Consider the following 16,837-nt stretch of genomic DNA (forward strand, 5'->3'; position numbering starts at 1 on the left):
TGCTAATTGACACTCAGTTTGGGTTCCGCTGGGGCCACTCAGCTCCTGTCCTCATTATAGCCTTAGTCCAAACATGGACAAAAGAGCTGAACTCAAGAGGTGAGGTAAGAGTGACTGCCCTGGCCATTGAGGCAGCATTTGATGAAGTATGGTATCAAGGAGCCCTAGCAAAACTGGATTCAATGGGAATGAGGGGGAAAACTCTCCACTGATTGGAGCCATACCTATCACAAAGGAAGATGGTTGTGGTAGTTGGAGGTCAATGATCTTAGTCCCAGGACATCACTGCAGGAGTTCGTCAGGGTAGTGCCCTAGGCCCAACCATCTTAACTGCTTCATCAATGACCTTCCCTCCATCGTAAGATCAGAAGTGGGGATGCTTATGTTCAGCAACATACACAATTCCTCAGATACTGAAACAGTCTGTACCCATTTGCAGCAATACCTGGATAATATCCAGGCTTGGGCTGATAAGTCGCAAGTAACATTTGTGCCATGCAAGTACCAGGCAATGACCACCTCCAATAAGATAGAATCCAACCATATGTCCTTGACATTCAATGGCATTACCACCACTGAATCCCCCACTATCAACATCCTAGGGATTACCATTGACCAGAAACTAAACTGGACCAGCCATATAAATACTGTGGCTACAAGAGCAGGTCAGAAGCTCAGAATCCTGCAGCAAGTAATTCACCTCCTGACTCCCCAACGCCTGTCCACCATCTACAAGGTACAAGTCAAGAGTCTGATGGAATACTCTCCACTTGCCCAGGTGAGTGCAGCTCCAGTAACACTCAAGAAACTCAAAGCCATGCAGGCCTAAGCAGCCTGCTTGTTTGGCACCCCAGCCAACATCTTGAGCATTCACTCCTTCCACCACTGTTGCGCAGTGGCGGCTGTCTACCAGCCAGATGCACTGCAACAGCTCACCAAGGCTCCTTCAACACCTTCCAAACTCGCGACCTCTACCACCCAGAAGGACAAGGGCAGCAGATGCAGTCAAACACCACCACCTGCAAATTCCCCTCCAAGCCACGCACCACGATAGATTTGGAAATATATCACCGTTCCTTCACTGTCTCTGGGTCAAAATCCTGGAACTCCCTCCTAACAGCACTGTGGATGTACCTACACCACGTGGACTGCAGTGGTTCAAGAAGGCGGCTCACCACCACCTTTTCGAGGGCAATTGAGGATGGGCAGTATAAATGCTGGCCTAGCCAGCGATGCCCTCATCCCATGAAAGAAAAAAAACAAGCACTCAAACCATCTTTCTGAGACATTGGCTTCTCTCTTCTCCTTCAGATGCTGATTGATCGGAACATTTCCAGCATTTTTTGATACAATTTGATTTCCGGTATGTGTAGTTTTTTTCCTTTTTACCATCATTGTGTAATTGTTTTCAATGCAATAAGATCTTTTAATACCTTTCAAACCTCACCAAAAAAACCAAAGCAAGATTCCATGAATGCTGGAAACCTGAAATATTACAGAAATTGCTGGAAACATTTAGTAGGTCAGGCAGCATCTGAAACAGAGGTCAATGACTTATCAGAACTGGAAGAAGTTGGTGATTTAAAGGTTTATAACCTTGTACAGAACCAGGAAAAAGTACAAGTCAATACGAGTAGGTGATGCTGGTAATGCTTTTGCATTTTACACCTTCTTTGATCCCATTCTTTATGTCCTTGTTCCATTTCCATTCCCTTTTTTGCTTAGCACCATCATTATTTTTGTCATTTAGCCACTTTGACCCTCCAACCTAACACACACATTGCCCTTTGTCCTTTCCTCCTCTCCCCTGCCTCCCCTATTCTAAATAGTACTTGTTTATAAATTGTAAACATGAACTATTTATTTTTCAAAAAAAAGTTTCTTTCACCACAGGTGCTGCCTGACCTGCTGAGTGTTACCAGAATTTTCTGTTTTTGTTAAATACTCAAAGACTTTGCATTTAAAGAACGTTTTTCACATCTTCGGTCTGGCTTTTGTCTGTTACCTTGGTAAATTCCAGATTTAGGACTGTGAGGGAGAGAGGAGTGCGAGATGTTTCTACAGTACAAATATTAGGATTTTTGTAAAAATATTTTAGTCTTGTTTTCCAAATTTCAGGGGCAGACACTCGATGAATTCTTCAGTATATGTAAAAATTGTGGCAGAAAAAGCGAAGACCATACAAAATGTGAAAATTGTAGAAAGCCAATACCCAAGGATGCAATAAGACGACCCAAACAAGTTTCAGATTCCGCATATGTTGGGACACCTCAACCACGTCCATCTATTCATGCAACGCAAGCTGAGGGCAGCATGGGTGTCAATGCCAAGACATTTTACAACAAGCCTTCTCTTGATATTATATTGACTACAGTACCCACTACTAAACTGTATTCTGCCAGGAGCAACCTTTTACAAACTAATGGCAGCATAGGCTTCATGGGACGTACTGTTGTATATGGAGCTGGACGGATGGACTCCAGGAAGCCTGCAATAAATGACCCCAGTAAGTATGGACATTTTCAGTGGCTCTGTTATCCACAGCAGAAATGTAAAGGAGTGTTCCAGACGTGGTGCATAGTGTGGCACTTTACATGGCAATACAGAATGGCAAGAATGTTGGTGTCGACCACCATTAAATTTGGTCGACGGTAAAACCAAAAATATAAGCAAATGACATTTTGAAAATGGTTGCATATAGTGACACAATGAAGATGGTTGGGTAATCTCCCTGTCAACCATGCCTGAAGACTGCACTGCTGTAAATGACTGGGATTGATTTTACACACAATTTGTAATATGTGACTATCCTCCGATTAATTCCGTTTTGCTGACGGATCAGTCCTGTTGTACTTTGGAGACTCTATATTTGCTGAGTAAGTAAACTCCCTTTACTGTAGATTGAGTAAATGAAAACCCTAACTGTGTCCACCCCCATATCATTGGCTGACATAGTGGTGACAATATCCATTGTTTTTTTTAAAAAAGGAAGTCCTCATCTTCTCAACTATATCTCTTAGTTAAAACAGAAACTGGTGGAAAAACCCAGCAGGTCTGGCGGAATCTGGCAGAGAGAGAAAAACAGAGTTAATGTTTCAAGTCCAATCTGACTCTTCTTTGGAACTGAAGAGAGATAGCAACGTGATGGGTTTTATACTGTTGAGGGACAAGTGGAGCAAAAGGGGAGGGCAGGGGAGATTAAATGACAAAGATGTCATGGAACACAAAGCAAAGGGAGTGCTAATGATAGTATTAAAGACACAAACCATTGGTCCAGAGTAGATGTTAAAAGCAGAATAAAGGTCAGCACTGTCTGAAACATCAGAATTACAGACTGGCATTTGGGGGAAATAATTCAAAATGGAGGACAGAGTTCATGGTCTAAAGTTGTTGAACTTAATGTTGACTCCAGAAGGCTGTAAAGTGCCTTATCAGACGATGAGGTGCTGTTCCTCCAGCTTGCATTGGGCTTCAGTGGAACATTGTAGCAGGCCAAGGACAGAAATGTGAGCCTGAGAGCAAGATGGAGAATTGAAATGACAAGCGACTGGAGATGAGGGCCATGCTTGCGGACTGAGTGAAAGTGTTCCGCAAAGCGGTCACCCAGATGGTGTTTGAAATCCCCAGTGTAGAGGAGACCGCTTTGTGAGCAGGGAATACAGTACTAAATTAAAAGTACAAGTAAATTGCTGCTTTACCCTGTTTGGGGTCTTAGGGAGGAGGTAAAAGGGCAGGTGTTAAATCTCCTGCGATTTCATAGGAAGGGGATGAGGCGTTCGGTATGATAGAGGAGTGGACGAGAGTGTTGCAGAGGGAGTGCCTCCGTCCGCATGCTGACCAGGGAGGGGAAGGGAAGATGTGTTTGGTGACATCGTGCTGGAGTTGGCGGAAACGATGGAAGGTAATCCTTTGAATAAGGAGGCTGGTGGGGTGGAAAGTGAGGACAAGGAGAACCCTATCATGGTTCTGGGAGGGAGGGGAAGGAGTGAGGGCAGAAGTGCAGGAAATGAGCCTGATACAGTTGAAGACCCTGTCAACCACAGTTGGGGGGGATCCTCGATTGAAGAAAAAGGAAGACCTGTCAGAGGTGCCGTTATGGAAGGTAGCATCAGAACAGGTGCGGTGCGACGGAAATGGAGAATCCTGGAGAATGAAATGGAGCCCTTACAGGAAGTAGTGTGTGAGGAGGTGTAGCTGAGGTAGCTGTGGGAGTCGGTGGGCTTGTAATGAATATAAGTGGACAGTCTGTCCCAAGAAATGGCAATAGAGAAGTCAAAAAAGGAAAGGGACATGTTGGAGGTGGTCCCTGTGAAGTTGAGAGAAGGTTAAAACTTGGAAGAAAAATTGATGAATTTTTCCAGTTCCAGTCAAGAGCATGAAGCAGCACCAATACAGTCATCGATGTACAGGAGAAAAGAGTTTTGGGAGGAGGCCTGAGTAGGACTGGAACAAGGCATGTTCCACATACCCCGTAAAAAGACAGACATAACTAGAGCTCATATAGGTACCCATAGCAACACCTTTTATTTGGAGGAAGTGAAACAAGTTAAAGAAGAAATTGTTCAATGAGGGAACAAGTTCAGCCAGGCGGAGGAGGGTGGTGGTGTATGGGTACTGTTGGGGTCTCTGCCAAGGAAGAAGTAGAGCGCCCTTAGCCTGTCCTGGTGAGGGATGGAGGTATAGAGGGATTGGATGTCCATATTGAAGAGGAGGCGGTTAGGGCAGGAAACTGGAAATTATTGAAATGACATGGAACGTCAGAAGAATTACAAATGTAGGTGGGAAGAGAATGGAGAAAAGAACAAAAAGTCAAAATAGGAATAAATAAGTTCAGTGGGAACAGGCTGAAGCCATAGATCTACCAGGGCAGTCCTGTTTGTGAATTTTTGGAAGGAGTTAGAAGCAGACTATACAGGGTTGGGGGACTACAAGGTTGGAGGCTGTGGAAGAAAAGATCTCCTGAGGCAGTTAGGTGCGTGACAGTCATGGGGAAGGGGCAAGGACAGAAGTGTGAGAAATCAAGATATTTACCTGTTTTATCAAGACATTACCTATATCCGTATTTATACGAACATATGAAATAGGAGCAGAAGTAGGCCATTCGGCTCTGCGAGCCTGCCCCACCATTCAATAAGATCATGGCTGATCTGTTTGTGTTTTGAATTCCACATTCCCACCTACCCCTGATAACTTTTGATTTCCTTGCTTAACAAGGTTCTATCTACCTATGCCTCCACTGCCTTCGGAGGCAGAGAGTTCCAAAGTCGCACAACCCTCTGAAAGGAAAAAATTCTCCTCATCTCTGTCCTAAAAGGGCAACCCCTAATTTTAAAACAGTGCCCCCGGTGGTCTCACCTACAAGAGGAAACATCCTTTCCACGTCCACCTTGTCAAGGCCATTCAGGATCTTATGTACTTCAATCAAGTCACCCACACTCTTCCAAACTCCAGTGGAAACAAGCCCAGCCTGTCTTAGCTTTACTCATAAGGCAACCTGCTCATTCCAAGTATCAATCTAGTAAAGTTCCTTCCAACACATTTACATCCTTCCTTAAATAAAGAGGCGAAAACTGCATGCAGTATTTGAGGCGTGGTCTCACCAATGCCCTGTATCACTGAAGCATAACATCCTTACTTTTGTGTTCAATTCCTCTCGTAATAAAGGATAACATTTCATTAGCCACGTTAATTACTTGCTGTACCTGTGTACTAACTTTTCGTATTAGTAGGCAGTAGAACACCTAGATCCCTCTGCACCTCAGAATTCTGCAGCTGTTCTACATTTAAGTAATAATTTGCTTTTTTATTCTTCCTGCCAAGGTCAACAATTTCACATCTTCCCACATACTCCATCTGCCAGATTTTTGCCCACTCACTCAACCTATCTATATCTGTCTCCAACCTCCTTATGTCCTCTTCATGACCTATCTTTGTGTCATCTGCAAATTTAGCCAGCATGCCTTCACGCCCCTCATCTAAATCATTGATATAAATTGTAAAAAGTTGAGGTTCCAACACAGACCCCTGCGGGATTCCACTCGTCACATCCTGCCAATCAGAAAAAGACCCAATTATGCATACTCTGTTTTCTGCCAGCCAGCTGATCATCTATCCGTGCTGATATGTTATCCCCGACACCATGAGCTTTAATTTTCTGCAATAAACCTTGATGTGGCACCTTATCAAATGCCTTCTGGAAATCCAGGTACAGCATATCTACAGGCTCCCCTTTACCTACAGCGAATGTTACTCCTTCAAAGAACTCCAATAAATTGGTTAAACATGATTTCCCTTTCACAAAACCATGCTGACTCTTCCCGATCACCTTGAGTTCTTCTAAGTGCCCAGCTATATCCTCCTTAATGATCGATTCTAACACCTTCCCCACAACAGATGTCAATCTAACTGGCTCCCAGTTTCCTGTTTTATGCCTCCCCCTCTTAAATAGAGGGCTTATATTTGCTACTTTCCAGTCTGATGGAACCTTTCCAGAATCTAGCGAATTTGAATCTTGCTGAAAAAGAGACATGTATAAGCTTTATGTCTTGCACTCATCAGGACATTCGCAAGAATACCAATATAAGGGGGAAAACAACAATTTATATTGTATGTGAGGAGAGTGCTGATTGGTTGGCAAGTGGCATTGCCATGGAGAATGCACTACTGATGGTGACTGACAGTTAACTGCTCTGTCCTTTGCAGACAGAAAGAACATGTACATAAATTGTGGCTGTTCCAGCGAAACAAAGTAAGTGACAGCCATTCGCTGACTCATTCCTCAGGGCAATGCCTTGACCAATCAAGGTCAAGCTGCCTGGTTTAAATTTCAAACAATGCTTGGCAGTTAACTGTCAACTAAGAAACTATCTCAAAAGCATTCTGTGAACTAGAACCAGGTTACTACTGCAAATCTGACTTTTCCAGTTTATATGTAGAATAAAATCACCCATGATTATTGCTGTCCCTTTATCACAAGCACCCTATATTTCTTCTTGTATACTTTGTGCTACATTGTGGTTACTGTTAGGGGGTCTGTAGACCATTCCTACTAGTGATTTCTTTCCCCTACTATTCCTCATCTCCACCTAATCCGATTCTACATCCTGATCTCCTGAACCAAGGTTATCTCTAACTATTGCACCAATGCCATCCTTGATTAAACAGTGCTAACCCTTCACCTAGCTTCCTATTCTTCTTGAATATCATAAACCCCTCAATAATCAGGACCCAATCCTTGTCATCCTGTAGCCATATCTATGCAATATCTATCAGATCATATTTATTTATTTCAACATGCACTCTCAATTCATTTCCTTTATGCTGAATTGCTGCACACATTCAGATACAGAGCTTAGTTTTGCCTTTTTGTTATCTTTGTAACATCTTGTCTTGACTGTTAGTGTTTTCTTAGGTTTTACCTCTCTGTCCCCTCATTTCCCATATGACTAGTATGGTCTCCTGCTTTGAATCTACCCCTTGATTTGCCAGAGCTACCCAAGCTTGATCCCTTTTCCCCTTTGTTTAGTTTAAAGCCCCCTCTACTTCCCTAGTTATACAATTTGCAAGAACACACCTCCCAGCACGGGTTCAGGTGTAGACCGTCTTAATGGTACAGCCCCCACTTTCCTCAGTACCGGTGCCAATGCCCCACAAACCAGAACCACTTCCCCCACACCAGCCTTTGAGCCACGCATTCATCTCTGTAACCTTATTTGCCCTATGCCAATTTGCACATGGCTCATGTAATAATCCAGAGATTATTACCTTTGAGGCTCTGCTTCTCAATTTGGTACCAAGCTTCTCGTACTGACCTCTTTCCTTATCCTGCCTATGTTGTTGGTACCCACATGAGCCACGACGACTGGATCCTCCCCCTCCAACTGCTAGTTCCTTGCCAGCCCTGAGCATTTGTCCCGAACCCTGCCACTGAACAGACAATGCAGCCTTCTGGGCTCTTGCTCTTTGCTGCACAGAACATTGTTAATCCCCCTCACTACCACCACATGTTTGCTCCCCCCGCTTGAATGGCTTCCTGTGCCATGGCTCGCCTGCTCATCCACCTTGCAGAACTCGCTTTCGTCCACACAGGTTTTGAGCATCTCAAACCTGTTTGACAATTGCAAAGCCTGAGGTTTCTCCACTACTGTCTGCTCAGTCCCTTTGCCTGCTTCACTGATGGCCACATCCTCCTGTCCCTCACTGCTGACCAAAACAGATGACTCTATTCTAAGAAGCGTGACTGTCTTCTGGCACAAAGTTTCCAGGATTTCTCTCCCTCCCTTATGTTACGTAGTGTCTGCAGTTCAGCTTCCAGATAAATAATTCTGATCCGGAATTCCTCTAGCTGCTTACACTTTCTGCAGATATGTTTGTCATGGATCGCCTTGGCGTTGAGAAGCTCCCTCATTCCACAACTGCAATGTAACATCTGTCCTGCCATTGTTACTTGTGTTATTTAGTTAACTTAATTACTCAAATCAACTTAGAATAATTCTTATGTATGCCACACCTCTTTTCCCCCATGCACCAAATTCCCATATGAACCTAATTCGGAACTCACTCAGTCTCTTTTTGAAAAGCCTGTTTCTTTTTAGTCCCTCTAATGAGTCACGAGCTAGGTTAGCTTCTTGCTCTAGTAATTAGCACCACTTGAACCAACTGCTTTCAGGTGATTGACCGATAACTGCCACGTCCAGGCTGATCTATCTAATTTGAAGGTTAGTATTATGTCAGATCTTGATTCTTAATCTATAGTTAAAGCCTGGAAAGGACTTACCATGTGAACCTCATTTGCTACTCACTCAGTCTCCATCTCACTCCAGCGTAGTCGCCTGTCTCCTCGCGCACCCCTTACTGATACTGCTAAAAGGAAATTATATAAATTCCTGCATACAAACTCTGTTATTTGTTACATTCAAGTTGATTTATCCCTCTTGGGTCTCAACTTGCACGATTTAGAACAAGCCCTTGTTTCATGGATTTCTAATGTCATTCAATGAGATGGTCCAGTCCACATGTCTTTGGTGCAATGAGCAACTAATCCATTTATGAACTGACTTTGCAGTTACAAGTCTGATGATGAATACATGATGGAATAGAGGGAGGCACGACTTCTATAGTTGTTTCCCGTTCTCAGTGGTATTTTCTCTTTGGATTATTGTTGGATCATTGCTGGTTAAGGGCACAAGGGAACTGGAGTAAACTATTCAGCTCCTTGAACCAGTTGCATCATTAAATCACAGCTGATCTGTGCCTTGGCTCTGTTATCTGCCTGTGATCCATATCCTTTCACATCCTTACTAACAGCGATCTGTTTTATCTCCATACCTACCGAGATACTGAAGATTCGGATTCCGTTATAAAAACAGAAAATGCTGGAAATACTCAGATCTGGCAGTATCTGTGGAGAGAGAAGCAAAGTTAACATTTTAGGGCTAAGACCCTATGTCAGAACTGAGTATATTTCACCTCTCTTCTATTTTTACTTAGTTCTGTTGAAGGGTCATTCGGACTCAAAACGTTAACTGTGTTCCTCTCCGCAGATGCTGCCAGACCTGCTGAGTTTTTCCAGGTATTTTTGTTTTTGTTTTGGATTTCCAGCATCCGCAGTTTTTTGCTTTTATCAGAACTGAGTTACCTTTTAGGCTAGTTCATGGATCCTATCTAGTTACTTGCTTAATTAAACTTGCAATGATGTTTTCATTTTGTTCTAGTACCTGGGCCGCCATCATTCCTTTGTCTGATGTTCCTTCCTGGAAAGTTGCATTATAGAGGTTCAGGTGGTCTGTTGAATGTTGTGCTCTGGTGAGGATTTGTTCTGTTGTTGGAGGCTATGCTGTACTATTTCAGGAAAGGTTTCACAACCTTCGTTTTGGACTTGCTGCCCTCATGTTTCTGTGGATACTGGTTTTATCATGGACAAGGGGGTTGAAGCATCTCTGACCATTATGTTGTGCAATGCAACTTGGTCCATACATCCTTGTGATTGGTGTCTCTCTGCCCTTTGGGAAGGGTGTTGTTAATAATGTTGGAATGTTCTCATCTTCTAAACTTTGGAGGAAGGGAACATCTTAAAAGGAGGAGAGAGGCGCAAAGTGACTTAGAGAGGGAATTCCAGAGCTTGGGGTTTTGGCAACTCAAGGCATGACCACTAAATAGTAGGACAAAGTGGTTGGGGGTTGCACGAGAGGCCAGAATTTGATGGAAACAGAGTTTTCCGAGGGTTGGAAGAACTTAAAGAAATCGGGAGGATACGGTCATGGAGTAATTGGAAGATAAGAATGACTATTTTAAATGTGAAGTGTTGGTGAACTGGGAACCAGTGTAAGTATGCAAACTTAGTGGTGATGAGTGAGCAGGACTTGGTGCAAGTTAGAAAACAGGCAGGCATGTTCGAATACAGGCAGACAAGGCCATAGTTTAACATCTGGTCTAAAATATCTGACATTGTAGCATTCTGTCAGTAGTTGGCTGGCATGTTAGCCTAGATTATGGGCTAAGGTAATGGAGTGGGACTTGAACCCAAGCATTCTAAGACTTTATAACTTAATTGTGCCCTTAATTGGTAGATGTTATAGTCCCTGGAAGGCCGAGTCAAACAGTGGGCAGTACTACCCTCAGACAGGATAGGGAACAGCAGCTCCGGTCACTGCTTTTGAAAAGAAGCATTTATTATTGAAAAAAATTGACGTTCCTGCTCTTGGTTCAGTTGACAATGTAGAATCATAGGGCAGAATTTTCTGCCTGTTGGGTGGGCGGGCCCGACCCAATCTCCAGCGGGCGCGGAGCCAATCCCCGCCTGCGAAGCGGGCCGCACCGCAGTTTTACGTGGGTGGGCCAATTAAGGCCCACCCAGCGTGACATCCGGCAGGAAGCACTATGCGCTTCCTGTGCGGGTGGGGGGCAATCCCTAAAAGTGAGTGCGCGCTCTTTTGCGCATGCGCATGAAAGAACGCACATCTCCCTGAGGCTAAGTGCAGCCTCAGGGAGATCGCTTTGACTTTTAAAACTATTAAAAATTGAGAAAAGAAAAATCCCTTACAGGTCCCCTCATGTGACAATGTCACATGAGTTGGGGCATGTTCATAATTTACAGAATAACTTTATTACAATTTTTAAAATCCTGCATGAAACCTCATCCTGCCGCTGGATGAGGATTCATGTTTTCTCTATTTGCCACTGGGGCTCCTGGCCTGCCCGCCAACCTTAAGGTTGGACGGGCAGGTCCTTTAATTAGTTAAATGATCCTGTCAATAGCCTCAATTGGCCATTGACAGGTCGGCGGGTGGACAGCTGATTTTGCTGTGCCCCCATCTTCCTGAAAATTTAAATGGGGAGGGGTGACACCAGGGGTTCTGCCTGACGTCATCAGGCGTCATTTTACATGTCGGCGAGTGGGCCCCACCCCCTGCTCGCCGACGGCAAAATTCTGCCCATAGAATTTTAAACCACAGGAGGAGGACATTACACTGTGCCTGTTCTGATGCTCAATAATTGGAAGTGAAGGACAGCAGAGTTGGCTTGTCTTCAACATTGCAAACAGGGCAGAAAGTCACCTGTAGAGGCTGTGACTGGAAATTATGATTCCTGCTAAACTGAAAGCATATTACTGTTGTAATTTTCATGGGTAAGCCAACGTATGGGCTTACCCTGCAAGATGGTGTGATTCTTTTTATACGATGTTCTTGAATACATCAATATTGGTACTGTATCTAAACTGCAGTGAGGTCTGTTTTGTGCCTCACAGAAACATAGAAAATAGGAGCAAGAGTAGGCTGTTCGGCCATTCGAGCCTGCTCCGCCATTCAATATGATCATGGCTGACCCTCTATCTCAACACTGCACTCTTGTGCTCTCCCCATACCCCTTGACACCTTTAGAATGCAGGAATTTATCTATTTCCTTCTTAAATATATTCAGTGACTTGGCCTCCATAGCCTTCTGTTCACCACCCTCTGAACATAAATATTTCTCCTCATCTCATGGCCTATCCCGTATCCTGAGACTGTGATCCCGTGTTCCACACCCCCAGCCAGAGGAAATATCATCCCTGCATTCAGCCTGTCCATCCCTTTCAGAATTTTATATGTTTCAATGAGATCTCCTCTCATTCTTTTAAGCTCTAGTGAATACCGGCCTAGTCGGCCCAATCTCTCCTCACACGACAATCTTGCTATCCCAGGAATCAGTCTGCTGAAACTTTGTTGCACTCCCTCGATGTAGAGTATATCTTTTCTTAGGTAAGGAGACCAGAACTGCACATGCTACTCCAGGTGTGGTCTCACCAAGGCCCTGTACTACTACAATAAGACATCCTTGCTCCTGTACTCAAGTCCTCTTGCAATGAAGGCCAACATAACATTTGCCTTCTTAGCTGCACCTGCATGCTTGCTTTCAGTGGTTGGTGTACAAGGACACCCAGGTCCCTTTTGTACATCAACATTTCCCAATCCATCACCATTTAAATAACACTCTGCTGTTCTGTTTTACATGCTTTACATGCATGTTATACTGCACCTGCCATGTATTTGTCCACTTACCCAACCTGTCTAAATCGCCTTGAAGCCTCTTAACACCCTCCTCATCGCTTACATTCCCACTAAGTTTTGTATTGTCAGCAAACTTGGAAATATTACATTTGGTTCCCAATATGTATTGTGAATAGCTGGGGCCCAAGCACTCATCCCTGTGGTACCCCACTAGTCACCACCTGCCACTCCGAAAAAGACCCATTTATTTCTACACTCTGTTTCCTGTCTGCTAACCAATTCTCAATCCATGCCAATATATTATGCCCAATCCCATGTGCTTTAATTTTACACACTAACTCCTTACGTGGGACTTTATCAAAAGCTTTCTGAAAATCCAAATACATCACATCCACTTGTTCTCCCTTATCTATTCTGCTAGATACGTCTTCAAAGAACTTCAGCAGGTTTGTCAAACATGGTTTTCCTTTCATAAATCCATGTTGACTTTGTCTAATCCCGTTGATATTTTCTAAGTGTTCTTTTATCACATCCTTTATAATAGTCTCTAGCATTTTCCCTACTACTAAGGTTAGGCTAACCTGTCTGCATTTCATTGTTTTCTCCCTCCCTCATAACCAGGTTACATTTGCCACCCTCCAATCTGCTGGGACTGTTCCAGAAACTATAGAATTTTGGAAGATGACAACCAACGCATCCATTATTTCCATGGCCACCACCTTTCGTACCCTGGGATGTAGATTATCGGGCCATGGGAATTTACCAGCTTTCAGTTCCATTAATTCCTCCAACATCATTTTTTTTTAGTAATACTAATTTCCTCCAATTCCTCCTGGAAGTTATTTTTGTTTTCCTCCATGAAGATAGAACTAAAGTAATTGTTTAATTACACTGCCATTTCCTTGTTTTCTATTATAAATTCTCCTGCTTCAGACTGTAAGGGACCTACTTTTGTCTTCACTAATCTTTTTCTTTTTGCATACTTATAGAACTCTTTACAGTCTGCTTTTATGTTCCTTGCAAGTTTACTCTCATACTCTATTTTTCCCCTCTTAATCCATCTCTTGGTCCTCCTTTGCTGAATTCCAAACTGTCCCAATCTTCAGGCTTGCTACTTTTTCTAACAACTTTATATGACTCCTCTTTGGATCTAAAACTATTCTTAATTTCTTTTGTTAGCCATGGTCAGGCCGCTTTTCCTGTTGTGCTTTTGCACCAGAAAGGAATATATAACTTGCAATGCATGCATTCATTCCTTATATATTAGCCTTTGTCTATCCACCATCATGTCTTTTAATGAAGTTCCCCAATCTTATCTTAGCCAACTCACGGCTTATACCTTCGTAGTTTCCTTTGTTAAGATTTAGGACCCTAGTTTTAGATAGGACTATTTCACTTTCCAGCCGAATAGAGTTCTTCATCATGTTATGGTCATTGTTTCCTAAAGGACCCAGCACAACAAGATTATTAATTAAACCCTTCTCATTGCACAATACCAAATCTAGGAAAGCCTGTTCCCTAGTCGGTTCCTCGACATACTGGTCTAGAAAACCATCTCATACACACTGAAATTCATTCGTCGCAGTATTATTGCTAATTTGGTTTGCCCAGTCTATGTGTAGATTAAAGTCACTCATGAGTACTGTAAAACCCTTGATAGACGCAACTCTAATTTCCTGTTTGATGCCGCCCCCTACCTTATCACACTGTTTGGAGGCCTATAGACAACTCCCACTAATGTTTTCTGCCCTTTGTTGCTTCTTAGCTCCACCCAGACTGATTCTAAATCTAGATTTTCCAAGCCAGTACCCCTCTCACTATTGCACGGATTTCATCCTTAACTAACAATGCCACATCACCTCCTTTTTCCTTTTTGTCTTTCCTAAATATCGAGTAATCTTAGATATTCAGTTGCCAGCCTTGGTCACCCTGCAGCCATGACTCCATAATAGCAATCATATCGTACCCATTTACGTCTATTTGTGCTGTTCATTCGTCTACTTGATTGTGAATGCTCCGTTTATTCAGATACAGTGCCTTTAGACTTGACTTTTTAACATATTTACAAGCCTTTTTTTGTACTATGGCCCTATTTGCTGCTAGCCCTTGTTTCCTCTGCCTTCCACTTCTGCTTTCTACTTTTCTGTCTTTCATTCCTATCTTTGTTTTCCTGTCTTGTGCCTCCCCACTCAGGTTCCCAGCCCCCTGCCAATCTAGTTTAAACCCTCCCCCACAATATTAGCGAATACCCCTGCAAGGATATTGGTCCCAATCCTGCTGGGGTGCAACCTGTCCAGCTTGTACAGGCCCCATCTTCCCCAGAATCAGTCCCAATGCCTCATGAATCTGAATCTTTCCGCCCTACATCGTCTCTCCAGCCACACGTTCATCTGGTCTATTCTCCTATTCCTGACCTCACTAGCATTTGTCACTGGGAGTAATCCTTAGATTACTACCTTTGAGGTCTTGCTTTTTAATTTATTCTCGAGTTCCATATATTCTGCTTACAGGACCTCATCCCTCTTTTTAACCTATGTCATTGGTACCGATATGGACTACAACCTCAATGTCCTGCAGCCACTCAGTGACATCCTTGACCCTGGCACCAGGGAGGCAACGTACCATCCTGGTATCACGTCTGTGGCCACAGAAACGTCTACCTGTTCCCTTTACAATAGAATCCCCTATCACTATTGCTCTCCCATTCTTTTTATACACCACCCCCCCCCACCCCCCTTGTGTAGTTGAGCCAGTCATGGTGCCACGGACTTGGCTCTTGCTGCAATCCCCTGAGAAACCATCTCCTCCAGCAGTATCCAAATGGAAAATCTGTTGAAGAGGGAGATGGACCCAGGGGACTCTTGCACTACCTGTCTTGTGCTTTTACTCTGTCTGGTGGCCACCCATTCCCTTTCTGCCTGTGCACTCTTTACCTGCGGTATGATCACCTCACTGTACGTGCTACCCACAAAGATCTCATCCTTGTGGATGCTCCACAGTTACTCCAGGTGCAGTGCCAGCTCCTAAACACTGATTTTAAGTAGCTGCGGTTAGAGACACTTGCTGCTCACATGGTTGCTGTGGACACTGGAAGTGTCTCTGACTTCCCACATCGCACAGGAGGATCATTCTACTGGCTGAGCTGCCCTGCCATTACCTACCCTTAAATCACTCCCTTTACTTTTAGCTCCTCTTGTTGAGAGAATATTAAAGACCAAAAGAAATACTTACCAGGCCTACTTACCAAGACTGCCGCTTTTCTTACTGAGGAAAGGTAGAAAATGAAGGATCATCTCCTTCCATTGATCTTTGGTGCCCTTGATCTGTGGTACCTGTCTGATGCATGGCATGATCCTACAGGCTGGATAGGGACAGTATCACATACTGATTTCCAAAATGGGCTAGAATTTGTTCTTCAAAATTTTAATTGAGACCATTTCCTAAATAGTTGGTGTCTATAGACTACTAGACCTCAAAACTAAATGATACTGTGTAATATTTAGCAAGACTAATGTTGCTGCGTAATGCCGTTTTAGATTTAATCCAGAAACTGCAAGCCATGTAACCAGATTTTAAAAATAAATCCTATTGAGTGCAGCCACATATCAAAAAATAGAGACAGAGCTTGTACTTACTTAGTGCCTTTGCCAGCGCCAGGATGTTCCAAAATCCTTTACAGCCAATTAAGAATTGCAGTCACTGTTGTAATGTAGGCAATGTGACAGCTTATTTGTGCACGGCAAGATCCCAAAATCAGCAATGTGACAATGACTTATCATTTTTTTGTGATGATGGTTGAGTGATAAATAATGGCCAGGGTACCAGAGAAAGCTACACCTGATATTCAAAATAATGCCAGGGATCTTTATTGTCCACCTGACAGGGCAGAGAGAACCTTAATTTAAAGTCTCATCCAAAAGATGGCACCTCTAGCACTGTAGCATTCACACAGTATTACACTAAAATGTCAGCCTAGATTTTATGCACAAATCTCTTGAATCTTCGCTCTTCTAGATGTAACATTAAATTAAATCCCTTTTGGCACTCTTAGGTGGATGCAAAAGATCCCATGGCACTATTTCAGAGAAGAGCAGGGAGGTTCTCCCTGGTGCTCTGGCCATTATTTTTAACTTAATCAGCATCACTTTATACATTAAAAAATTGATTATCTAGACATTATTATGTTGCTTTTTGTGGGACCTTTGTGTACAAATTGGCTGCATTCTTCCCTATATTACAGCAGTGCTAGTTTGGCCGCAAAGCACTTTAGAACATCCTGAGGGTAGAAAAGGCAGTATACAAATGCAAATCTTTCTTTTAAAATTACTGTTGTCGATATTTCTGTTATC

General features: G+C 43.3%; 1 protein-coding gene across 9 annotated transcripts in view; it reads left to right on the forward strand.

The window, feature by feature from the left end:
- Positions 1-16,837, forward strand: part of senp6a (SUMO specific peptidase 6a) — a 159,951-nt gene that overhangs the window by 77,313 nt on the left and 65,801 nt on the right. For all 9 annotated transcript variants that reach the window (XR_013578665.1, XM_078556772.1, XM_078556771.1 and 6 more), the window contains one exon: positions 2,119-2,506. Coding sequence is in view for 8 of the 9 variants with exons in the window: in XM_078556772.1 (XP_078412898.1) it covers positions 2,119-2,506 (388 nt within the window). In the remaining variant the exon portion in view is untranslated. The remainder of the gene's footprint in view (positions 1-2,118; positions 2,507-16,837) is intronic.

This window comes from Cetorhinus maximus, chromosome 14 (assembly GCF_964194155.1).
Source record: "Cetorhinus maximus chromosome 14, sCetMax3.hap1.1, whole genome shotgun sequence".
In the NCBI taxonomy this organism is placed as follows: domain Eukaryota; kingdom Metazoa; phylum Chordata; class Chondrichthyes; order Lamniformes; family Cetorhinidae; genus Cetorhinus; species Cetorhinus maximus.